General features: G+C 43.1%; 2 protein-coding genes across 2 annotated transcripts; both read right to left on the bottom strand.

The window, feature by feature from the left end:
* LOC124630268 (glycogen debranching enzyme) lies at window positions 1-22,365 on the bottom strand. Its single transcript, XM_047164065.1, has 13 exons — window positions 22,036-22,365; window positions 18,723-18,916; window positions 18,560-18,654; window positions 12,896-13,100; window positions 12,478-12,826; window positions 11,961-12,412; window positions 10,944-11,087; window positions 10,476-10,872; window positions 10,275-10,407; window positions 6,667-7,285; window positions 1,291-2,344; window positions 1,063-1,212; window positions 1-995 (listed from the first exon to the last, which is right to left on the bottom strand). Exons 2-13 carry the CDS (start codon window positions 18,908-18,910, stop codon window positions 6-8), a joined length of 4,776 nt encoding a protein of 1,591 aa, XP_047020021.1. The 5' UTR covers window positions 18,911-18,916; window positions 22,036-22,365; the 3' UTR covers window positions 1-5.
* A 1,845-nt stretch (window positions 22,366-24,210) lies between these two features.
* On the bottom strand, window positions 24,211-26,329 carry LOC124630460 (sporulation-specific protein 15-like). The gene is made up of 2 exons (XM_047164372.1): window positions 26,103-26,329; window positions 24,211-25,910 (listed from the first exon to the last, which is right to left on the bottom strand). Exons 1-2 carry the CDS (start codon window positions 26,171-26,173, stop codon window positions 24,233-24,235), a joined length of 1,749 nt encoding a protein of 582 aa, XP_047020328.1. The 5' UTR covers window positions 26,174-26,329; the 3' UTR covers window positions 24,211-24,232.
* Window positions 26,330-27,117: the final 788 nt, after the last annotated feature.

Below are 27,117 nucleotides of genomic sequence, written 5' to 3'. Positions count from 1 at the left end.
CGGCGTCAGTCGGCGGCGAGCGGGCGGGCGCGGCGGGCGGCCTGCAGCTCGTGCAGCGCCTCCAGCACGGTGGCGGCGCTCCAGGCCTGCGTGCGGCACGAGTCGGCGCAGTAGGAGCCGCCCGCGTTGCACAGCTCGGGCAGGCCGCGCCAGGGCGAGGCCCGCAGCTCGGCCAGCAGCGGCGCCAGCGCGGCGTAGCAGGCGGCGACGGTGCGGGCGTGGCGGCCGCAGTCGTGCGCGAAGGCGAGCCGCGCCCGCAGGTAGAAGCCAATGGGCCACACCCACTCGGGGCCCTGGTGGTAGTTGAAGCCGTGTGCGACGCTGGGGTCGTCGCTGGAGTTGGAGTTATCGTAGTCGCCGCGGTAGGCCCAGTCGGCCGGGTCCAGCGTCTTGAGGCCGAGCGGGCCCAGCAGGTGCCGCTCGACGGCGTCCAGCGCCTGCCACGCGTGCTTGGGGTCGAAGAGCTCGGGCGCCACGGCCATGGCGATGGGGAAGTTGCAGCGCAGCTGGTAGTCGGCCCAGGGCCGCGAGGCGCCGTGGCTGTCCTTGTAGATGCCGCGGCGATGCACGAGGTCGGGGCGCAGGTCGGCGGCGGACGGCGCGGGCGGCACCCAGTAGTAGCGCTCGAAGTTGTGTCGGATGCGCTCGGCCCACTGCGCGAAGCTCCAGGAGGTGAGGGCGCCGTCGCGGTGGCGCCGCACCACGCCGGGGTAGGGGTAGCGGCCGCCGCGGTGCTGCGCCGCCAGCCAGCTCAGCACGCTGTAGGCCAGCCCCACCAGCTCCACGGCGCTGCCGTCGCGCGGGGTGGCCGGCTTGCCGCGGTTGCCGGCGGCCTCGGACGAGCCCATCTTGTCCATCCAGGTGCCGCAGTTGGCGTCGTTGCCGCCGAACGGGAAGCCCGTCTCGGGGTCCACTCCGATCTGCACGTTGAAACCCTTGTCCGACATGTGCGCGTCGATGCTGCGGCCGGCGTTGCGCTCGCGGAACACGAGGCCCTGTGGACACGAGGCGGTCAGAGCGGGCGGGGCAGAGGGCGGGGTGGGGCGGGGTGGGGCGACTCACCTGGAAGTGCACGTCGAGCGCCTCCTGCATGACGTCGTGCAGCGGCTGGTCGGCGGCGCCGGGCGGCGCGGGCTCGGCGTCGTCCTTGGGGAACAGGCGCGACACCGGCTCCGACAGCAGGCTCAGCCCTTGCGGTGCTTCACTGCAGTACTGCAAGTCACGACCACGTTCTCAACTGATCCGATAGGACTCCTCGTACATCTCACGATCGGGGAAGAGGGGACCGACCTGCTTGATGCTCTGCAGCCACCACCAGACGGCGTCGCGGCAGTTGTACCGCGCGTTGTGGCCGCCGTCCAGCAGGTTGGGGATGAGGCCGTGGCGCAGACAGGCCGCGAAGCCCAGGATGTGCGCCCGCGCGTCCGCGTAGCGCCCCGTCAGCAGCAGCAGCCCGCGCAGCGAGATGAAGGTGTCGCGGCCCCAGCAGCGCATGTAGCCCACCGCGAAGTGCGGCAGCCCCGCCGACAGGCTGTGGCGCGGCGGGCGCGGCGGCGGCAGCGCGGGCGAGCAGGCGGGCAGCGCCGCGCCGCCCGCGCCCAGCAGCTGCACGCTGGCCAGCGCCAGCGCCGCGGGGAACGCGCCGCCGCGCGCCTCCGCGCTCAGCCGCGCCAGCGCCGCGCGCGACACGCCGCGGTGCAGCGCCGACAGCAGCGCCTCGAAGTACGCGGGCTGCAGGAAGCGCGGCAGCGCGGCCAGCGGGCGCAGCAGCTCGCGCACGCGGGCCGCGACGGGCGCGAGGCTCGGCAGACGCTCGAGGCGGCGCCACGTGTAGTCGGGCAGCCAGTCGCCGGCGCGCAGGTTGTCGCACAGCGGGTGGCCGAGGTCGTCGGCGGGCGCCAGCTCCGCCAGCAGCGCGGCGACGCCCGCCAGGCCGGCGTAGGGCAGCGGGCCGTGGCCGGGCACGTCGTACACGCCGCCGCCGCCCGCCTCGCGCTCCTCGGCGTCGCAGCGGTACAGCAGCGCGTTGAAGTCGGCCAGCTCGAGCTCGGCCAGCGCCGGCGCCAGGCCCAGCGCGTCGGGCCGCTCCAGCGTGCGGGCCAGCGTCGCCAGCGCCTCGCGCTGCGGGGGCCGCGGACTGACGCGCAGCACCAGCACGGAGCCGGGCAGCAGCGGGCGGAAGCTGAGCTCGGTGGCGGCGCCGTCCTGGCGCACGGCGGCCACGAGCTGCGACTGCTCGAGTGGCACGGCGCGGCGCAGACACAGCTCGTAGTCGCTGAGGCCGGTGATGATGCGCGGGTGCGGGGTGAACTCGCCGGGCGGCCGCAGCGCACCGCCCTCTGATCTGAACATTTTTATTTATTTAACTTTATTATGCAATCAAACTATTACAAAGGCGAACTTAATGCCATAGGCATTCTCTCCAGTCAACCTTAAGGTGATGCAGAGATAACATCGTAGGGGCATTAGCAACTAGAGAATAACAGAATTGAATACTAAATAGACGTATAAGTAGCGACACGTACAGCGTTTAGCGCTGAGCGATACGTGGAAGGGATTGCTGCGCATGTGTACTGTCGCGCACGCAATACATTTATTAGCAAAATAACGTTTATGACAATATTTTAATGTAATGCGAAATAACAGGTCTAACTAGTGCTATATAAACGAAATGTTTACAGTTTATAGTGAGTACCTAACAATTTACGTCGTAAATCATTTTCTTTGCCAGTCTTTTCAAAACAGGATTAAGATTCTTTATTCACTTTTAAGTCACTATACAACAACAAACAAATTCAAACTTTACCAAACAAAAAACAACAACAATACATCAATATAAAAACACTTTATAACGCGACTGTACACGGGATGCGCGGATTGGCTGCATGAAGCGAATGCTGGCGGAGAGCTCACCGGCGCTGAACACGCTCGCCTGCACCCGCGAGCCCCCGGAGGACCTTCAGTTTTACTTCTGCGCATTAACGGCCAGAGCTAAAGTTACGTGCCGCTAGTTATATGTATATAAATATTATTACATATATTTAACATACAAAAGATTAAAAAAAAAAATAGTTTTAAAAAACTAAAAAACACGCTTTTTATAGAAAAACGAACTAAAAAATAGAAAATAAATTTAAATGAATTTAAATTAAGAAAACAGTGTTAAAAATTTCAATGAATATAAATTAATAATAGTGTGAATACAAAAAAAAAATATTTGAAAAAAGCGTGGGGTGCATGGTGTCAATAGTTATAAATATTTTATTGGCAGATATGAGTACAGTGATTTTCATTTCGATAATATCTTAAAAAGCACACCACGCTTTTTTTAAATATTTTTTTTTGTATTCACACTATTATTAATTTATATTCATTGAAATTTTTAACACTGTTTTCTTAATTTAAATTCATTTAAATTTATTTTCTATTTTTTAGTTCGTTTTTCTATAAAAAGCGTGTTTTTTAGTTTTTTTAAACTATTATTTATTTTCTACTTTTTAGTTTGTTTTAAAACTATTATTTGTTTTGTAGAATTAAAATTCTCTTTAGTATACAAAAAATTGATAATATTAGAGAAAACGGCTAAAGATAATTATTGGAAATAAAAATTAACATCGAGTCGTGCCTTATCGACTGTAGAGAAAAAATCTAGAAAATTTTAATTAATTTTCTTACCTTATCGACTATAGATGAAAATTATATAAATTAACAAAAATCATATTTTGCAAATTGAAAAGCCTAGAAGTCGGTGTCTAATGGATGTTACTAAGTTAATTTTGCCACCGACTTCTAGGCCGATGTACCTAAAATTAGTTTTTTTTTTTGCCTTTTAGTGTTTTGGGAAGTATGTTTATTTTTTTTGTAAAAAGGTTATTTATTTAAAGCTTTTCAGTGATACGAATAGTTGTCACTATCCATACAAGTGGGAAGTTCTCATCAATACAAAGAATATAAGTCCAAACGAGGTATTTTACATATTCAGTTGTCGAGTTCCCTCGACTTTCTCTGGTCTCCATCATCAGGTCAGCTCCAAACCTTCACTGTTGCATAGGTCTTGTCAATACGAATAATTTAAGCCCAAACACGAGGTAGTTTACATATTCAGTTGTCGAGTTCCCTCGACTTTCTCTGGTCTCCATCATTAGGTCAGCTCCAAACCTTCACTGTTGCATAGGTCTTGTCAATACGAATAATTTAAGCCCAAACACGAGCTAGTTTACATATTCAGTTGTCGAGTTCCCTCGACTTTCTCTGGTCTCCATCATCAGGTCAGCTCCAAACCTTCACTGTTGCAAAGGTCTTGTCAATACAAATAATTTAAGCCCAAACACGAGGTAGTTTACATATTAAGTTGTCGAATTCCCTCGACCCTCTCTGGTCTCCATCATCAGGTCAGCTCCAAATCTTCACAGTTGAATAGTGCTTTTAGGCGTACACCTGAGTGTCAAGTTTTTACCCTATGTATGCCTACAGCTTTTGAAGGTTGCCCTCGATTTCTCAGGGTTTCCATGATCAGATCCTGACCTGATGACTATGGGACCAACTGGTAGCTATTCCGAGTCGAACAAAAAAAGAATCACGTGTAACCTCCTCCTTTTTGGGAAGTCGGTTAAAATTGAATAATTTTATCAAATTAGTGTATTGTCATCGGTCCTCAGTAAATCTACAAAGTTTGAACGAAATCTGGCCGTTTAAAGTGGGTCAAAATCGCGCCCAAGGAAGTCGGTTACAAAATAAATAACATTATCTATATACATAGTATGCATACTTGCATATATTATTCCAATGATTATTATAATGGTGATTCTTCTAGAGATTTATTAAACAAAAACTTCTTACGGCACTTTTAAATGATTGCTTGTTATTTATTTCTTAATGGGTAGTATTTAAACGCAAATCAAAAAATATCCTTTTTCTATGCAGTAAAATTCCGAATTCCCATCAAAATTACTGATTGCACAGCAAAATATTCAACTCAAAATATCACTAAACACACTACAATTTATTTTCGTAGCGTACAGCGATTTTTCCTAAAGCAAAAGCTTTTTCATCAATGCACAGCTAACAATCTTAATGCACATAATACATGTTAAGTTTTTTCCTTTTAAATATAGCTTCTATTTTTATATTATTTACAGCAGTTTTTCTGAATAAAACAGCATTTTATTAGTCACAGTCATCTTATTATTTATTAATTACCACATAATGAGATCAGCAAAAAAATATAAAATTAAATGCAAAATTGTAATTTATTGAAATCTTAATAAGAGTCCACGCTTCCTTTTTTGCCCAATAGGCTCATTTTTAGCTTCTGCAGTTGGCGCCACGTACTTGAGTCGGATCGCAAGTCCGATGATATGCTTGCACATTCTTAAAAAAAATGGGGCGGGTACATTTTTAGTCATTGTCAGTACTTCCTTTTGGCATACATTTCAGTTAAGTAGTCATTAAAAGGCAGAACTATCATATTTCAGAATGTTTATAGTCAGAATCATATTTTGGCATATTTTTGGAATTTTTATTTTCCTGTAAGAAGCATGCAAACAAGCCTGAAGCATGCAAGCAGGCATGCAGCATGTAAGCAGGCATGCAACATGGAAGTAAGCATGCAACAAGCATGGCTTCTGTCACGGCTCCGGCGCTTCGTGGCTCCGGCGGTCCCATGCGAGCTTATCGTCGCAGATGGTTTTCACGCTCACCACCGCAGCTTCGGCTTACTGGCCGGCAGAGCCGGCCAGCCTCAACCGCGTCGGCGAGCGTTAAAACTACCTGCGCCTCAGCTCGCAGGCCGCCTCGCCCCTCCGCGCCTACGCGGTTTCGAATTGCACTCTAGGGGTAGGGCAAATAAGACTACGTGGAGTCGGTTTTGCAGCGATTCGTTTTCGTTGCTAGCTTCAATTTTTAAAACAATGTTTTTTAATTGAAGGTTATAAATGGCAATGTGCTAAATAAATTGAATCTAAATAAAATTCTACCATCTTCATAGTACGCTGCATGAGATTTCAGTTAATTTGTTCTGCTTTTAGAAATAATGCAATGTGACAGGATTTTTTTGTTATAATAATCATTAAATTTGCCGAGCATGGCTTCTTGAAAATTAAGACTAATATGATGAACAGGTTTTGTTGTACTTACTGGTTAATATGCGACTGGGATAGTTATTTTGCTATGAAATATGGAAAATTTGCTGTGCAGTCAGTATTTAATGCTTGTATGTAGTATTTTTGTACAAGAATAAATTTAACTGTATTGCATTATAAGGAAAAAAGTAATGTCATATTGATGTATAATTTCGAATTATCTGCAGTTTGAGTTTTGTTAAACATTTAGTTTATTTGTAGTGGAGTAAGTTATTTGATGTAAAAAAGAATATAAATGATGAGTATTTATTGATAGGCGATTATTTATTTGATATGCAATTTATAATATCCCTTTCTTAATAAGCTCTAATACCAATAGTCGTTGAGATCGGTTAAAAGGTTCGACCGGGAAATTGTAATGCACAATAATACACTGATTGAAATGGTAGCTGTCGTATCTAAAAAAAAGTACCTATCCCAGGTAGTATCTACCTTCAAACAAAAAAAAACAACTGGGAATGAGATTTGTACTACATTCGAGCGAAGGAGAAGAAGCGAAGGAAAAGAGGCGGAAGGTGGAACATACTCGTAATCCTTGTGGCGCAGCCAGGCCTCCAGCGCGATCTCGTCCAGCTGCCCCTCGAAGCGCAGCGGCTTGAGCTGGCGCGGAGCCGCGGCCGGCTCGGGCGCGCGGAACGCCGTGTACGCCACCAGCACCACCGAGCGACGCTCGCGCGGCTCGTGCCGCGTCACCGCCACCACGTCGCCGTCCAGCTGGTCCACGTACAGCTCGCAGTAGCCGCGCGCCGCCAGCTCCGCGTGCAGCTCGTTCAGTGCGCGTCGTGCCGCCACCAGCGCCGTGCCGCGCCCGACCCGCGGCTCCTCGTCGCCGCCCGCGCCCCACGCCGCGTACAGGCGCGCCTCGTCCACCACGTGCACGGCGTGCGGCACCAGCTCGTCCAGGCCGCGCGTGGAGCCGGTGGCGCTGCACGCCATGGCCACGAGCGCGGCGGAGGGCAGCACGTCGAAGGCGGAGCGGCGCAGCAGCGGGCTGGGGTTGTCGTGCGTGAGGTCCAGCAGCAGCGCGTGCGCCACGCGGGGCCGCGCGGGCCGCACCGCGCCGCGCAGGAAGGCGCCCACGGGCCGCCCTCCGAAGCGGTGCAGCAGCCGGCCCTGCTCGTGCGAGTCCCACGCGCTCTGCGCCTCTGCCCAAACATTTTGTCGTAGACAGTCAATTTAGACATAAAAGTAGTGGTTAAATAACATTAATTCCCGGAAAGCTGAATTTTGGTGGAGCTTGGGTTATAACCATTACAAATAAAATGTGAAAAGTCCCCATCGATAGCGGCGGCCCTAGCCATTGCGAGGCTACGTGCGGCAGGTCTATGCGAGGCCCTTTGTCCTACGTGAAAAGTATGTGTTGCGAGAGTAAGCTGGGGCCCGATTCTCCTAAGTTAATAATGTCAAAATCGAATCGCAATATGATCGCAATAGCAGTTTTAACCATATCGGGCATTCTGCTACTAATATAAGACCAATCGTATTCCAACGACATTCGATTGGTCTGCTATTTTGGTGATTTTGGGGTATACGGTAGTTTGCTCTTCAATCATATTGCAATCGTAAATCATTTGCAGACAAAAATAATCATTATTGAATGACAGAAAAGGATAAAAACTTTTATTTCAAAGAAAAAATAGTGGAATGCCACTCAATGAGTCGTGATTGAATCGCAGTCGAATGTGAATCGTATGTCGCTTAAGTAAAATTAGGAGAATCGGGCCCCTGGTGTTTTGATTTAGCTAAACGCCATGTTTGAGAAGAAATGCTCGAGTCAAACAAATTAATAAAATTTTATTTTTACTACAGTTTATATTTAAAGAATCACAAAATTAACAAATATTAAAATGATCTGATGCTTGCGACTTTTCTTAAGACTAAAATCTTTAATTAAAGCAGAATAATCGAATGAATGAGCAACGTCATTTTCGATCGAAAGAATAGCAAGGGCTGAAAGTCGATCTTGTGTCATCGAATTCCTTAAACATCTTTTAATAATTTTAAGCCTCGAAAAACTGCTTTTTAGATATTATTATTTTATTATTAGAATTCTCAAGACTATTTCGGTAGTGGGATAAATTTCAGTTAAATTATTTTCTTATATATACTTCAGCACCATTAGATATTAGATTAGATATTATTCAGCTCTTCGTATAACTGATTCAGGACCGTCTCTAGCTCATGTAGCGCCCGGGTGCAATCATGACCCAAGCGCCCCCTATGTATTGAAAGATTCGAACGTCGTAAATAAGAAAGTTCATACGGAAACTAGGACTTATTTTTTTGTTAATAAAAGGACTTAAAAGCGGCGCTACCTTCTACCTTCGCCTAAAAAAGGATGAAAAAAATAAAACAAGTGGAAAGTATAGCACCCGCGAGCGTAGCGAGCGCAAAAATTTTTGAGCCTTGGGTCACCAAAGCACCAAAACTCGTATAATAACAGTGTAAGGTGAAGTCGCGAGCGCAGCGAGCGCGAAAATTTTTGAGTTTTGGGGCATAAAAGTACTCTAATTAAGTTAGAAGGAAAGGTGGGAACTGCCAAGTGAACAGGCGCGAGCGCAGCGAGCGCGAATTTTTTAAATTGTTTAAGGACTCTCAAATTAATCTCGGAATTAAGCACAAATAAAAAGAATCCGTAACTGGATCGAGATCCAGTTGTTTTTGTTACTTTGGTGTTCCAACTTTTTGTTAAATCGAGGACTCAAAAAGTAAACGCTGAATCAATTAGAAATTAAGAAAAAATGCACATTTTTTTTTCTTGGACCAGATATATATTTTTAACTATATTTTTTTTATATTAGTTTGGCTTGTAGCGCGAGGCCCCCCCAAGCGCGAGGCCCTGTGCGATGGCACAGTTCGCACACCCCTAGGGCCGCCACTGCATCGATCCCATGTGTGCGTCAAAAGTTATTCGAGGTCAAACGTAAAAATTTTAGGTTTTTTGGATTTTTCTCGAAAACGGTGAGTTTTATCAAAAAAAGACATGTGACCAAAGTTGTAGATCTTAAAATTGTCTACAAAATCGTTCTTTGATTTTTTCCCTAGGATTTACCATTCGTGAGAAATCGCGATTCTAAGTTACAGTATACATAATATGCACATATAAACCAAGTACATACATAAAAGGCACTTAAAAGTATAAATACCTATCTGAGTCTCTTCTATATACTACACTATCCTGAAAACATTTATTGAAATTACATTGACATTTTGGTGGTTGCGTGGTTAGATTTCCTTGGCAGTTTGTAGCACGTCGTGCAGCCGTGTGTGTGTACCTACGTATGTGGATTTTAAATTTAGAACTTTGAGTGAAAAAATTATTCGTCTATTAAGTATTATGACATATGAAATTTAGGCCTAAAGATGATTCTGCTTGCCAAAATTATGGGTTTTTAATGTATGCTAAATGAGTGTATGCCACACAATTTTCTGCGAAGTGAAGATTATGCCAACTGTTGCTGTGCAAAATAAGATTATGACATAAAAACCCGTTTGGCCCACTTTACTTTGTTGGGGACTATGGTTTAAACCCGGTACAAAAGCTGGTACTTTTTTAAAACTACGTTTTATAGCGAGCTGGTTTTGGCGCTGCCTTTAAATATCTGTGTTTCGCAAGCTGCAGTTGGCTGCCGTTTTCTCAAATATCTGGCGATAAGTTGCAGTCTTACTTATAAACGTGAATCAAATAATAAGTTATACTTAAGGGGTGTTTAAGAAAAAATCTTATAAACGTGGCTTCTCACTTCTTAAGGCTTTAAGTAGTAATTAGTTAAAACAATGATTAGAAGATGATTAGTTGATTTTTATAAGTAAGGCTGTTGTTGTTTACGTAAGACAGCAAAAATAGTAAATCAATAAAAAACTTAAGATGAAGTTTCGAAGTCTTGAGTGCTATTTCCACAGCAATGTTAGATTTTTATTATTTTTCCGTTAGTACAATTCCTTATTCCGCCTGTTTGTGCTAAATATTAAGTTCCAAAATGGAGATTCAAAATCTGATATAACCATGCATTGTCATCCAGCTCAATTGGTTGAGGGCAAGTGCCTTAAAATTGAGTTGTAAGATTCCACCCGAACAAAACTACATTGCATGTTAAATAAAAATTGCTAGTAAAAATATTAAGATGAGTATACCTCGTATGAGCGAAGTGATGCCGAGCCGGTTGACGAAGATGTTGTCCACGTGGTCGGAGTTGGTGAACAGCTCGGCCACCACGTACAGGTCCGGCTTGACGTTCCGCGCGCAGTCCAGCATGTACTCCGCCACCTGCAACACGCGGCGTGGCAGTGGGGCGGCAGTGGGGCGGCAGTGGGCGGCAGCGGGCCTGTACTCACGTGCAGCGGAGTGGAGTGGCAGTTGTCGAGGCGCACGCCGTCGAACAGCTCGGCCGTGAGCTCGACGTACTCGCGCATGTGGCGCCACAGGAAGGGGCTGTCGTCGGGCTTGTCGCCGTAGCGCAGCTTGACGCTGTCGCCCCAGGCGATGAGCTCGCGGCGCAGGTACACGCGGGCGCCGGCAGCCCGCGCCGCGAAGTCCTGCAGCGGGTCGGCGTCCATGACCCAGCCGTTGTGCGCCATGCAGTGCCAGCCCGCGTCCGAGTACAGCGCCGCCTCCACCTCGGCGGCCGAGCAGCTGTCCACGGCGCAGGCCCACGTGAAGTAGCGCGGCGCCAGCGGGTGCCGCGCCGACACCTCCTGCACGCGCGGCCCGTCGGCCTCCAGGCGCTCGTACCTGCGCGGCCGGCGGGTGAGTGGCTGCAGTGGGCTGCACTGGGCAGTGGGCCCGGCAGGGTCGGCACTCACCTCACGCCGGCGATGACGTTGTCGACGGCGGCGCGGAGGTGCTCGCTGAGGGTGTCGGCGGCGGCCTCGTTGAGCTGCTCGAGCTTGCGCTTCATTTCCTCGCAACATTTCTTCAGGCGCGACTCCTCGTCGTAGCACTCCGCTCTGCAATAAAACATATTTTACGAACCTATCACATGGTGTCAATTGGCAATTCGATGTGAAGACTCTGCAGTTCCAGAATAAAGCACTGAGAATAATAACCAATGCACCACTGTTTATCAGAACAAATAAACTCCATGACTGAAATGAATATGGTCAAGAAAGGAATAGAAAATAGAGTTAAAGCTTACAAGAGCCGCATCGACGCTCATACCAACACGCTTGCATCAGCACTCTGTGTATCGTCAAAGGACCGAACGGCTAAAAAGACAACACACATGGAACGTTCTTTGTTGACTTATCCCAGTTTAATATGAGACGGTTTCCTCGCTGGAGGAACAGTTCTCAACTGTCAATAAATCCTCACAAAAAATCTGTTAAATCATTTCCAAATAAACATTTTTAAGATATTATATTCATATTTTGTTATACTTATCGGCACGGATATTGAGCTCTGGGCGGAGGAGTGGGGATCGCTTTGCGTACTGTACACATAAGGCAATAAACCAATAAATCGCTTCTGCGCAGGTGAAGGTCAGGGTTCAATATCCGTGCCGATAACTATATGCCTAGTGTGAATCACTAAGGATTCCAAATAATGAGATTCTTGAAACTGTGAAATTGTGTGAAGAATGGTGTTTCTGGTAAAACGGGACCCTATTGTTTTCGCTCCACGTTAAACTAGTTGCACGGTTAGGTGTCCAGAAGATCTAGAAGTACTTCGAGCACACTCAATAATATTATTCTAAGCAAATTTTTAAACTGAAGGGTAGTTGGTTTTTTGGATACTTAATTGAAAGCGTTAATATCAGAATTTAAGCTTTTCTAAATTTATAGGTATATTGATATGAAAAAGTGAGGAGCGGCGCAAGCGACCTGTAGACGTTGTAGAGTTGCAGCGCCAGGTCCATGTCGACGGTGGCGCGCAGACGGCGGTACTGCGGGTCCGGCAGCAGGCGCAGCGCGGCGGGCGGCGCGGCGGGCGCGGGCGCCGGCACCTTGTTGCGCGCCAGGCAGCAGAAGTCGCGCAGCAGCGCCGCCACGTCGCACGCGAACAGCTCGTGCAGCCGCAGCTCCGGCAGCGCCGCCAGCAGCAGCGCCCGCAGCGCCTCCAGCTGCTCCGCGCGCTCCACGCGCCGCGCCACGCCGCGCGCCTCGTGCTCGCCGCGCGCCACGCCCGCCGACACGCGCGCCAGCAGCGCGTCCAGCAGCGCCGCCGGCCGCAGGTGCGGGCAGTTGCTGCAGTTGTACGTGGCCTCCGGGTGCGCCGCCAGCCACGCCGTCTCGTTGGCCGTGTGGTTCAGCACGATGTCGCAGATGGACAGCATCTGCGCGGTCGGATCGTGAGCGGCGCTGGCGGGCGCCGGCTCGGGCGGCGGCGCGCCTGGCTCACCTTCCACTCGGTGCGCATCTTGGAGACGAGGTTCTCGACGTCGGCGAAGCTGGCCTCGCGGCCCGGCTCGGCGCCGAACTGCGGGTTGAGGCGCAGCTGGTCGGCGATGCTGTAGCTGGAGCGCGAGGCGCCGAGCTCCTGCACGGGCGTGAAGTGCAGCATGTTGTAGCCGCACTCGTGCGCCACGCGCAGCACGGACTCCCAGCGCGGCAGCGGGCCCAGGCACTTGCTGAGCACGGTCTGGCACATGACGCCGTCCAGCGGCACGCGCTCGCGCCCGCCCGCGCCCACGCGCAGGGTGGGCGCCACGTGGAACCAGCCCGAGCCCTGCGGCCCCACGGCCGACTCGCTGCAACAGAGGCGCGGTGAGGGGGGTGCGGGCGGGAGGCACACTGTGGCGGGTGGCGGCGGTACTCACGCGCTGTCGTACACGAAGTAGTAGTGGAAGGAGCCGGCGCGCGCGAGTCGCAGGCGGCAGCACACGTCGGTGTCGGTGACGAGCAGGCCGGCGCCCAGCGCGGCGCCCGGCGCGGCGCCCGGCTCGTCGTCGCCGGCGCTGTGCCACTCCAGCCCGTAGTACTGGTTGCGGATGAACTCCGCCTGCTCGCCGCACTTATCCTCTTCTGCATGTATTGTCATTTTATTTATAAAACCGTTCCTACTTAGAACTTCGTCTGGGCAAACGTGGTCATGAAAACCGCACCTCCGTCCCTTTCAGTAGATAGCAGAAACGGCTCTAACAATTTGATGAGTAGGAAGATACGTAAGTACAGTACCTAAGTTAGGTACCGATTAATGTCTACTTTTGTGAGTACCTAGGTATCAGTATGGCGAGTGATAGAGGAATGCAAGCGGAAGATATACCTACCTACGTATTGCACCGACCCAATAAAATTGGGAACAGGACAGGAAGATAAAGTTTACATCAGTGGCGTAGCGTGGGTATCTGCCGCCCGGGGCAGTTGTCGATTTTGCCGCCCCTTCCCGTGATTTTTTTTTTAACAAATGTTACTGGCCGTTTGTCATTTTTAACCGACTTCATAAAAGGGGAAGTTTTTTGTGTATCGACGTTAAAAATCATCAAATGACCCGCTGTGTGTTAGCAGCGGTGAGGGAGTGTCAGACTCTTACTGACTAAAAACCGTCGTGTTCCGTCGAAGAACTTTTATGTTCCAGAGCCGCGGTAACTCTTTCGAACAACCCGCAGCCGCGGCAGAAGGGGGAGGTTCTCAAGTAGACTTTTCTTTTATAAAGTTTTATATCATTGTTACTTGATTTCTTGAAGGTTTTAAAATTCTTTTAGGAACGCAGGCTAGATCTTAAATAAAAATATATTCAGGTTTTAAAATCACATTAACTTTATTATCCTGAGCATAAAAACCAAACATCTGTCTTTAATTAAAAATGTATACGTCTACTTTTTTTCCTAGCAAAGTCCCTTATAACGCCATCAATGTCTATAGAATCACACACGTCTTGCTCAATGGATAAGATAGCCAAATTGCCTAAACGTATATTACTCATTTTAGATCTTAAATAATTTTTTATTAATTTCAGTTTTGAAAAGCTCCTCTCGCAGCTGGCGTTGCTTATGGCAACTGTAAAAAATATCCTAAACATTATTAAAATATTAGGTAGGGCATCTTCCATCTTAGATTTTACGATAAATTTAAACAACTCAAGTGTCTCTGAATTAATTAATTTTTCTTTATTGCCTGTGGCAGAAACGAAAGCCCTCAGTCGCGTCCTCTCTATCTTAAAATCCTCCAAGTCAATGTCGACAGATGCATCTAGATTTGATATTTCAGTATCTCCCAGTAATGTACCCGGCACTAGAAACGCAAACTTGTCTGTTAACATATTAAGCTGCTGAAAACGCTCTCGCACTTCAACAGTTATTCTGTCTAAAGACGACAGCAGTTTGCGTCTTAATTCGTTTTCAAACGATAAGTTTGCATCTCTAGCACCGTCATCGTAAATATGCTTTCTAGTTTTGCGCCTCTGAGGCTCTATGGAAATTCCGAGTTCATCACACATATTTTTTGCATAACTTACAGCACCAGCTGCCCATTCCTCTCGCTTTTCTGTTAATATAACCTGCAAAGCATTTACTTTCTGAGCGCACAATCTTATGTCAAGTCCCTTTGTTTGCAAATATTTCTGTGTATCATTTACTTCATGGAGCACTGGTTGCCAAAGCCCCAAGAAGCAAAGAAACGAAAATGACTGCATCATTACTAATAATGCTCCTGCATCTGTCCTAGTGTTCAAAGATTCATCTGCCTCTGTCAAAGTTTCCAAAGTGACGAGAATGTCTTTATAATGATTCCATGTCATATTTACGGCATCTCCTCTTGAACTCCAGCGCGTGTCTTGAACCCTTTTTAAACTTTTGCCTGTAGCAGCTAACAGAACTTCCCAACGATGTGTAGATGTGGAAAAAAATGAATAGCAACGTTCTAAGGTACCAAAAAAAGTCACTGAACTCACTTCAACTGAGGCAGCATGTAAGCAAGCTAGATTCAAGGAATGATTTGAACAAGGTACGAATTCAATTTTTGGGTTAATTTCTCTAATTCTTTGCTGAACTCCGGAATGCTTACCAGCCATTACAGCAGCATTATCATAAGCTTGACCTCTACAGTTATTTATATCAAGTCCATCAGTTTGAAGCTTGTCCACAATCATTTTAGAAATGCCTTCAGCAGTCTTATCTTTTGTTTCTATAAAATCTATGAAAGACTCCACTACTTTTACGTCTTGATTTTCAATCATTACATATCTAATGACCTGGCTAGTTTGATCCTTGTGAGAAAGGTCCGGAGTGCTGTCGAATATTATCGAAAAATATTTGGCCTTTTTTATTTGATCAATAATATGTTGACGAACAGTATTTCCCAAAATCTCAATAAATTCATTTTGAATTTGCGGTGACATATAAGTAACTGAAGCTTTGCCACTTATTTTAGACCTTACCAGATGTTCGCGTAGTACAGGATCGTATTTGGCCATTAGATCAACCAATTCTAAAAAGTTTCCTTTATTGGTAGCTGTTTCGTTTTCTCTATGTCCCCGTAAAGCCAAATTTTGTTTCGAAAGGAATTTAATGATGTCGAACATTCTAATTAGAATTTCCTGCCATTTTTTGCTTTCTTTTGCCACTAAGTTTTGTTCCTTCCTGTCGATAGTTTGCTCTTTTTGAATTCTGGTCTCTAACTCCTTCCACTTACAATAATTTTGGTTGTGTAGTGCACTAGATTCGTGACTTGAAACCTTAGGATTTAATTTCCGCCACGTATGAAATCCATCATTTGAGCAAAATTTAGATCCGCTCGGTGCATTTACGTTCTCGAATAAACGGCAACAAAAGCAAAATAATGATTTTTATATGGAGAATAAGCCATCCAAGTACGCAAAACTTTTTCGCCGTTAATCAATGTACGATAAAACCATTCCTTAGAAAGCCGTCTTGTAACTCCGTCAGTTGACATTTCAGCGAAGGTACTATTAATATGCTGAACAATTTCCTGTCCTTGTTGAACGAGGTACAATCGTACATTGTCATCGATGACTTCAGGCCATTTTCCAATATCATCAAAATTTTGGTACTGATTAGCCAATTTTCGTTCAATCTCTGTTTCGAAACTGTGCATATCCATGTCTGGAGAAGGAGGTGGAAACTCTAATAATGTTGAAGGAATTGAATGTTCTGAAATAATGTCATCACTTCGTACATGCAGATTTAAAGTGTCAAGGTCTTGTACTTTTTCGTCTTGTTCTGTGTTTAAAGGCTCGGTGATCTGTGATAAATAAGACGAACTTATGCCTAATGTGGTATCTGACGTCTCTGACTCCGACTGAGGAACAATACTTTTCACATATTTGAGTAAAGCGCCTTCATTTGCTTTAACATTTTCCAATTTCGCTTTTCTCTTATTACGGTAAGATGCCCCACTTTCTTTAACTCTTTTCATTTTGATGCTAAAAGAAAAAAAAAAACATGATAAAAGTACATGTTACAGTCATAAACGAAACCATCGTGTACTGGGCATTTCAAAAACAAAGCGTGGTGCGATTTGAATCACTTCACGTGACGCGTCTTGCAGGGCGACAAGCTGCGAGCAGCGAAAACATATAATAGACAACGTAAATATGAAGTATGCTACAATGTCTACGGCTATCGGCGACTACGGCGTACATATATCGCGAATTGCGACGCACGACTTGCCAGCGAGTATCAAGGCGGCCGCAGCTCGGAGCGTTGTGCACTGTCGCGGCGACAGCGATGGATGCTTTTGGGATTGCACGCCCGCGACGAATACATAATTCGTTACAGCCTTTTTATCGTCCCACCAAAATATTTATTAGGTATCTAAACCTATTACTTAAATATTTTGTTTCTTCTTACATGTAAATTAAATTAGTTCTATTTTGTTTATGCATAATAGTAAAACACTGTAAAAGAAATACATTTTCGTTCAAAAATATTCACGGTAACATAGATGAGCCGTTGTCTAAATGTGTACGTCTACCACTGACGCGACCGCGGACGCAGCTAGTCGAGCTGCGGCATGCCTACCGCAAGACACCCTGTGGCCGTATTAAGTTAAAAATACTAATAACGTGAAGAAAATTCTCGTTTTTTTTTAAAGATTTGTACTTACGAAGAACTTACCTTTAGAGGAAAATAAGTATATTCCTAAAATGTCCTTCTTCCTTCTAAAAAGCTCTACCTATTCTTTTTCCGCACGAAGTAGGTACCTATAAGTATATACGAAATTTAAATAATTTAAAAAGTGGGGCTACTTTAAACTGTTTAACAAATTAATGTAATTTACGGGACTAACACTAAAACTAGTTTCCATGGAACTATACCTAAGCGTGAAATTTGGCTTGTAGGTATCTAGGTAGGTATTGACTATTGCTTATAGCATTCAAGTTTATCTAAACTGTGAATATTTACACAGAATTCCGAGTACCTACGCGAGTGCAAAACTCCCACTCAGACAGTTTTTTATTTTATTTAATGAAAGTTTGAAGTGCTTATCAGACATAACCAACAAAACATATAATAATTACATGAAGAAAATGACTTTTTAATACTCACAATCTCACTCAGTTGAATGTATGTGTACACCAGTGATAAATAACATTAATCACAAAGTTTAACAACTTTTCACGAACTTATTTACTCAAAAATCGAAAAAACTAAATATTTTGAAGCGAACTGCGTTGGCGCCATTCAAGTCTAACAAAACATTCGAGCAAAGTGCGCGCAGGATCGGTCGCGTAGAAAAGTGTTAAAGTAAAATGAACATAAATTTATATTTTATTTACGGTTAATTTGTTTTTGACATCTATTTTAAATTAAAAAGCCAGTTACATTATTTATTCAAATATTTTTGCACTGCTTACATAAAAAAAATAATGAGTTAGATTTAGATTATTTCAACTTTTCAAGTCATCATTTTCTTATTCGCCTTTTGCATAAATATTTCACCATGTTACATATCATTTTCTCATGTGACAACGTAATACATTAGCCTAGATAGGAAGGTAGAATAAGATTTTATTTATTTAATAGGAATATTTGGTTATAAACCTAATAACAACAACAATCACTTGTGGCATTGACTAACCACGCACAGTACGGAGCAAGCGGGACGCACGGTTGCGAAATTTCGCGCGTGCGCGATGCGGCCGCCGCTCCGCCGCCGCGCCGCCGCCATTGCCTCCTTCGTGCATGTTCGGTAGGTATAGGTACGTACGGTGCTTCGCCGCTTAGACGTTGATCACGTGTGTTTTAAGTACCAAATTAATTTTAAGTTTAAAAAGTTTCAACTTTCTTGTTTAATGTTTTGTTATTGTTAGACAGATACTAGTTGCGAACATTTTTTTTTTTATTTGGGTAAATTTTGCCGCCCCCTAAAAGCTGCCGCCCGGGGAATGTGCCCCCCCTGCCCCCCCCACGCTACGCCACTGGTTTACATACCTATTAAGGTATTTTTTGCTCTACTTTTTCTATTTACTAATAGTATAATTTATTCTACTTTTTAAGTAAGTACCTGCAGGTTCTACTTACGATTATCGGACATCACATAATTGGTATAGAGAAATACTTTTCGACCCAGTAAAGAAGGCCCGGGGCAGAATTGTAAATAGCAGCCTTTTTCAAATCTGTAAAAGTACAAGAAAAGTTAATCGTGGCGCGATACGTGCGATGAGCAGCGTCGCCAGGTACGTACCGATACAGCGTGGAGTCGTGGTGCTCGCCGTGCTCCAGCGTGAGCACGCGCGTGGGCGCCGCGGCGCCGGGGCCCGGGCTGCCGCCGCGGCCCGGGCTGCCGCCGCGCCCCGGGCTGCCACCGCGCCCCGGGCTGCCCGAGCGGCTGGCGGGCCGCTCGGCCGCGCCGCCACAGCGTTCGATCGCCATCTGCCTCTACGACACGAACTCATCGTTACACGAAAAGCCGCCACGATTCATAAGGCTCTCCCCAGTTCACTATTTATCTATGAATTTATTTACTTCAATTTACCTAACATGGGACGCATTATTGCACAATTCTTTTCAGCAATTTGTATACGATTAGTAGCTAAAAAGAACTGACCGAGGTTAGCCTCTACACGTAATAATAGAACATTTGGTTGTCAAAACAGTTAAGTAAAAACCTAAAAAGCTCTGCAAGAAATCAGGACACATCTAGGTAACATAACTATCTTAATATTATAACCAATGTAACATGGGGAGAGCCTTCCTTACGGTTACTTTCAACATTAAACAGGTCCGTTAAATGTCTATGAAAATACCGCTCTCAAATAAATGCCACGGATAATTCTTTTCACGAAGTATTCAAACATCCTCGCTATTGGCTCCATATCTGAGAGTGAAAGAAACGACAAGGACCTTTTCAATGACAGCTTTCTCTTGCACTTTGCGAGCATAGTCGCTCTTGTCGCGGGTCACCATGTTGGGCATGTCGAGTGGTCGCGCTCGCCCATGGACGGCACATTCGGTGTGAGCGCAGGCGCGCTGGCCCAAGCCCTTAAATAAACGCGCGGTGCATCAGCGTGACGCCGGAGACACTCCGCCGCACTGCCCACGCTAGATTTGGTTACACTCTATTGTCTTTCTTAGCATCTACTTGCAATGAACCTTAGTGTAGGTACCTACCTGCATTTACATACAAATTAAGTAGATACCATACAAATTAGTAAAAAGAATTCGGGAAGAAGTTCCTTGTTAAAACTTTAGTTTGTACACAGTAGCAACATCAATCTGCCAATATCAACACTCAACGGTAGGAATGTGATCCATACAAACACAAGTTTCGCGACTTTTAAATAAACCATAGGGAGGTATAGCAAGAATAGCAGTTACATGCACGAGTCCCGTGATATTACGATTGAGTCTTGGGTCCGTACTATTAATTAAGCCTTAATTATCTAGCCAGTAATATCACAGATTAGGGACCTTAATAATTAAGATCCCTAATCTGTGATATTACTGGCGTATATATACTGGCGTGTATATAGTTTCATCATTTATTCGGAACCTTTTCCGTGGAAGAGGGACAAACACTCTTACCTACATACTTTTTTGCCATTGCGGCCGAAGTAGGACATTTAGAGGGCATTACTGGTGACGGTTCTATCTACGCGACGCGCTCTCGATACTATACTATATCTCGATACGATACTATAGGCCGAGTTATTTGATTGATGATCACGCGGGTTCAGTCCTCGATAAACTTTATGTCGTTCCGAAACTAAACGAGCACAAATAGTGACGCGCATTCATTCGTGTCCATTAAACACGAAGGTTTTACAATTTATACCTAAGGTTAGGCGGCTCATCACCGTTCGTTTCCAGATTTTGCCACAGTACGACTGAGCTACAATACAGGATTTCGTCGCGTGTCGCATTTTCCACGCGCGAATTGAGTCTCACCTCTCTTTCTATGGGAACTTATTTGGCTTTTATAATGATTTGTCAGAGATAACTACAATATATATCATTAAAGTTCTTTTCACCTACCTCTTTCTGGCGAAACGTTAATCTTGACAGACAACAAAACATTTTAAATACAAGTTTACATACTGTGAATAACATCGACAAATAAGCTAAATAGAAATGAAGAAAGAATATCTAGGCTCCAGTAACAGTTGTAAATCTAAATTCCTATTAAAATAGCAACGCTCCAAGTGAAATGTAATCAAAGAGAGGGTAATGAAATCGCCTCGGATAGTGAAACAATAAGGCCGACGCACATCGCAGGTCACACTCTACATGGTGGTGGCGCGAGGCTCACTCGGCGTGGCGGCCACAAACAATCAGTGTGCCTGGATGTACTTGCGCTCTGGTGATCACAATATTTACATCAAGTCTACCTAAATTACACAACTTTTGTCTTTACCCCTGTACCGTGGGCGCTCCTGGGCAGCCATTGGCCACAGGAAGCTTCTAGATACCAAATTATTCAGAGAGCTGAAAGGTTTGCATTAGCAGAGCCCTAAAACGGGATGTAAGGAAAAGGTAAGAAAGCTAAGGTCCTAAAAGTAGGTACCTAATGTAGTCGAAGTAATAGAAGTAATAGAACCAAGTTGTAAAAGTCATCATCTGCCTAGCCCTTCCCCAACTAAGTTCAGGTTGACTTCCAGTCTAACGGGATGCAGCTGAGTGACAGTGTTTTATGAGAGCAACTGCCTATCAGACATCCCCAAACCAGTTACATACGGTCAGAGTGTAGCAAAGGGTGTGGAACTCAAAACTTTCCAATTTTCAAGAAAAATAAAAATTCTTACAAATGGCCCGTTACTTTTGAGTGGTTTATGGGCCATTTATTTATTTATTTGGATTACCAACAAGAAATACACATTACAGACAGGTTTTAGGAACAGATAATAACTTTTCTTGTGTTTCCTTAATTATAGGAAATCACAGCATGCATTAAATTATAATTATACAAAAAACAATATGAAATTATTTAAAGACTTTACAAAAATCAATTAAAATGAGCATTATTGTAACAGACAAATTAAAATAAATTAAAACAAAACAATGCAATGAAATAAAGTAAAAAATATTCTATTGATGATAAATATTGAATAAAGTTTTAAATAAAGTAAAACCCTAATGAGAACTAAATCCGAGTTGGGGTGCACCAAGTCCAAAACTGACTTCCAAGCTCATTTACAGACAAACCATTGGACCTTGCTAAAAAGTGATGATTTTAGCCTTATTTTTAGCTATTTTATACCTACAATCAAAAACTTAATAAATTAAAATTAAATTCACAATATTTTTTTGTTTTGAATCACACAGTTTTGAGTACTGGATCACACCCTTTGCTACTCTCTGCCCCACAGATTTAGATGGATTGTATATTTATTTTTATTGGGGTATGGAAAACAGATCCCTCAAGACAAATAAAACCGCGGGAAACAATCTTCCGAAGTAACTATTCCATGCGGACCACTTCGCGGCGAAATCAAGTTAACTATGATGTTAAAAAGCTAGACGGATACATAGTAAAGATTACATTAGAATTATATCCTTACCTAAGCAGTAAGGTACTTTCTTACTGTTGTTTTAATATAATGATAAAACCCGGTCCACTCGTTTTCAATATTATTTATTATTTCTTGTGATTTTACATACAATTATGATAATAATAATAAATCACATTTTACTTAGCTACACAGCTAAATTAATTAATTTAGCGATTATAACTTATCAAATTGTTTTGACAGTAGTCTCCTCAAAACGACCTTCAAATTTTGAACGAAAGATAACAATGCGTTCCAAATCAAGCAAAACCAAGATGAAGTCCCAAAAAAATCTGGATCCCGGAAATAATCAAGTCTACTATAAAAGTCAACGCGCGTGATTGATTAAACGCAAACGCAAAAGCATGGATGTATTCGTACTAAAGTAAACCGATCGGCATCATCGATATATGTACTACGAATATATGTCAATGATCGGCACTGACTAGTAATAAGGAAAGCATAGATGATACACTATTAAAGGAGATGGCCAAATTTTCATAGAAAAAAAACCCAGAATCGACAGCAATGAAATGGTTACCAATAGATTCTTTATGATAGACCTTTGATGGTGCCAAAAAATCCAGACTGAAATCCATGGGGTATAGGAGCTATTTCATATTATCGCAAAAATAGGTTATGTTGAATATATGTTGATTTTAAAGATTATTAACATCAAGGGACATAAAAAAGCAAAGTAAACTAACATTATACAAGCCACTAGTAACAACCCCATAGTTTCAGAGTTGGCCTGGTGATTAAAAGGTCTTGTATTTAACCACTCCAGATACGATTAAGCACCGACCTTACCTACTTGGAGAGGTTTCGCAGTTACATGCAACCTTCACAACTGGCTATGAAATGTTTTTGGAGAAATTGTCTTTGAAAATCGCGCCATGTGACATTGTCAAATATAACAAATGACTTAGCAATGTAAAACGGTCCAATCACGAGTCTGCATTCAACTTCTAACGAACATCAAACAGTAAAAGTAAACTTTTTTGTGAACTAAAATCTTGATCGAAAAAACGTTATAAAAAGAGAACCCCATGGTTTTTAGATGTTTTGAAATACTTTTTAAAATCCACAAATTATACTGAATCCAATCATACATATGAAGTTCCTGTCGACTCTGGGTTTTTTTTTGGCCATCTCCTTAGCTAAAAGTGTTTACAACAAAAATGGTCAAGCGATTGAAGCACCCGCCTCCTCTTGACAAGTTTTATCTTCTTGAAGTAGCCACTGGACCTTGGTCGTTTAGACCAGCAGTATATATTTTGCTGGTTTCACCAGCAAAACTGCTATGCTGTACACAAGGTCACGGGTTCGATTCCCGGTCAGACCAAAATCGCTTTGTGTGTGGTTTTTAGAAACTTACAATGCAGCCGAAGGAAGTTAGTGGACATCTCTCCGGACTATGACAATGAACGAATAGGGAGGGGAGAGTACCTGGGGCCCGATTCTCCTAAGTTAAAAATGTCAAAATTGAATCGCAATAGCAATTTTAACCATATCGGGCATTCTGCTACTAATCTAAAGACCAATCGTATTCTAACGACATTCGATTGGTCTGCCATTTTTGGTGATTTTGGTCGATACCGTAGTTTGCTCTACAATCATATTGCAATTGTACATCATTTGCAGACAAAATGATTCATTTTTAAATGACAGAAAAGGATAAAAACGCTTATTTTAAAAGGAAAATAGCGGAATGCAACACTTCAATCGTAATTGAGTCGTGATTGAATCTCAGTTGAATGTTAATTTTATGTCGCTTAAGTAAAATTAGGAGAATCGGGCCGCAGCCATACTCCATTTGAGTTATTTATAATTTAAACTAAAGGTAATCTTGATAGGACATTTAGACATATACATATTATACAGGTAATACCTACTGCTTAATATATTGATTCGGTTAAGTTATTATTATTTTTGCTTTTTAGCTGCATTTTATTTTTTAACTTTAACCATTAGTTAAGTGCCTACTTAAAGTTTTCGCAGATGATATTTTTCTGCTGAAGATATTTAAACTGAAATAGAATACTTACAACAATATAGACCAATAGATAGAGTAAGTTCATTTGCAAGTTAAAGGTTGTCTGTTTAAAAAACTGGAAAAATCTATCTTTTTGCTTGTTGATACAAGCAAAACAGATAGATTTTTCCAACACCAATGAAACAAAAAAAAACATTTTAATATGTACATTTATCAAAAATTAAAAAGATTCTCCTCAATCGCTTTCTCAGACTCCCAAGCTTCAGCTGATTCAGGGTCATGTTTAACTCGTTTAATTTTTTTTGGCACCGGGTCCTCTTCATCTGTTATTTTTCGTTTTTTTTTTTTCTTTTCCAATTTAGTTAACGAGTTGTCTGGGTCTGGCTTCATTATAACGTCACTCTGCTCTTCTGGACTTACATGTTCTGATAAGCTTTTATCTTTTTTGTTTTTCTTCTTCTTCTTTTCAGTCCTAGATTTTTCACTTTGTTGCACACTTAAACGCTCTGCTATTGCAGCAGGTATTTTTAAGGCTTTCTTATAATTAGACCCAAAAAGAGGATGACGGCATTTTGTGTCTGGTAATGGTATAAAATTTGTCTGATTGTTGATCATGATGCTGTCATCTTGGAAGTGTGCTTTAGGGATCCTCTTGCGCATATTGATGATCCCGCTAAGTGGCACATTTTTTATTTTGGAACTGCTGTGTTCCATTGTTAGCAGCGATAATGTGTCTGATTGTTCTTCTGCACTGCCTTCATAAGCTTGGCCACCAACTTTAATTTTGCATTTTCCAAAGATATTTAAAGTTGTATCTTGAAAATCGACTATATTAATATTTTTTGGACACTTTAAAATCCAGATTTCATCATCTTGGGTGAGATTTCTATTATTATTGAATGTTTCAGTGATCAGTTTTAAGTTAGGATTTGCTTTAAGGAATTGTTTAAGTTTTGATGGTTTCTTATTATTGAAAGAGTCGTCATGCACCAGCTGACTAGACTCAATATTTGTGTCCTCATCATCTTCAAAGCGTATTCTATCAGATATGCTCTGTGTTCGCTTATTTACTACTGACGTTTTATTGGATTCTGGCTCTGGGTTACTTTTCTTATCCAGTTTAGAGATCAAGCTGCTCTTATGATTAATCTCTGTGATTTTGTTGTCTATGCTCTTGTTAATGAATGAAATAGTGTGAAGAGAATGGCTATCATCACATTTAATGGCAGATATCTCATCACAGCCACTTTCATCACTTTCATTGTGTAATGTATCATTATCAACTGCTGAAGTGTATGTTTCATTGTGTTTACTATATGTTTTTTCCTTTCTATTGTCACTTTCATCAATGTCCATGTTTTGTTGAACATCATCATTATCACTATCATATCTTTTCTTAGATTTCTTCTTCTTTTTCTTAGACTTGCTCATTTCTGAGTCACTTTCCTGTTTCAAAGCAATATTATCAGTACATGTTTCACTACTAGAATTTATATGACTGTTATCATTCAACTTTGGTAAACTTGTTGAATCTATACTTGATGTTCGCTTCTTTTTTTTCTTTTTATGTTTGCTAGAAGATGATACTTCTTCTTGTTTCACTTTCATATCAAGGTAAGCCTCGTCATATGATGATGTTTCATGAGAGTGTCCATTATGTTCTAACTGAGTAGATTTCTTTTTACCTTCACCTTTTTCATTTTCACTGTCTGGTTCAATCTTAATTTTTTTCTTCTTGTCCTTGCCATTGCTCTTGTTTACGCAATACTCTGTTTCTTCCTTGATCTCAACTTTGGACTGTAACTCCAAGTCATTTGTAAGAGACGAGTTTCTGGCTTTCTTCTTTCTATTTTCGATATTTGTACCCTCGACATTCTCGTTTTCGCCAGCCCTGGAAACAACGATATAATATCATGTTTATAATTTATTAAATGTACGATACCAAATAGGTACACTTATGTAGCTATTTTCCCCCTCACATCATAACAAAACTATTACTAAACGGATGAAATGATTCACTATACCGCATGTTAGTTTAGTTAGAGGTAGAATTAACTATTAAGAGAAACTTTATAAAACTCACATTGAGGCACTATTGAAGCTGTCACTTGAAGTATCTGTCCATGCGAAACTATTTTCTGATGAAGAATCCATCAAAGGCAGTCTTACTTTTAAAAATAATAGTATAATCTATTCATAATTTCCTGAATGTTTGTTGAAGCATAATTTTATATGATAACATAACCTAATCCCTGCAGCTATGAATATAACCTCAAAAATCTCCACAGATTACTAATACTACTATAGCTCCCATAGAAGTATATACATCGATATATATGTACTATAATACGTACTAGATAGAACGTTCCGAACAAAAAGCTTACCACACTGAACTGCAGTGCAGACTATGCAGTGCCCAAAATGGCAAATCAGAGCGATTTTGACACCTGCGTCAGATGGATGTCTATGAAACGACAATTATAAAATAGAAAATACATATCAAGGTATAAACTTACACATATAAACTAATTCGAGAGTCAAGTTAGTAAAATTACACGCTGTTCATGCTATTACAACGCTTGTATATCATACTTTTTATTTATAATTCAATTTTACAAATATGCATTAATTTGTTCCCGCCCGCCATCTTAAATTATGGATTAAGAAAATCGTGCAGAAACAGATGTGCCATAAAACTGGCAGTAGGTAAAATATCAATGAAAACAGACTTCACTTTGTCATGGTATGTTCTTACTTTCAAGAAAAAATAATTAAATTCGCGAAAATTTGTGATAGCCCTCTTAAGAAAAAAAAACATCGTAATTAATATTAAAAACCCTAAAAATAAGTTCCTGGTTTTAATATATTACATGATTTTGCATTCAATTAGATATAAATAAACTTTTTGATATATTACACGATTTTGAATTCACTTAGATATAAACTTTTTGAGTAATGAAAAATGTAGGCAAAATACGAGCGACGTTTCTGCAATTAACATCAATGAGGATGACTACATGTCACAATACGTCATCGAGATGTCAACAGACGACATAAGCGGGTAAATTATTTGTATGGATGTTCTTGTCTATCGCTAG

This window comes from Helicoverpa zea, chromosome 5 (assembly GCF_022581195.2).
Source record: "Helicoverpa zea isolate HzStark_Cry1AcR chromosome 5, ilHelZeax1.1, whole genome shotgun sequence".
NCBI classification, from domain to species: domain Eukaryota; kingdom Metazoa; phylum Arthropoda; class Insecta; order Lepidoptera; family Noctuidae; genus Helicoverpa; species Helicoverpa zea.
Note: the sequence above shows the minus strand (reverse complement) of the source record. Positions and strands in the feature narration are given on the sequence as shown.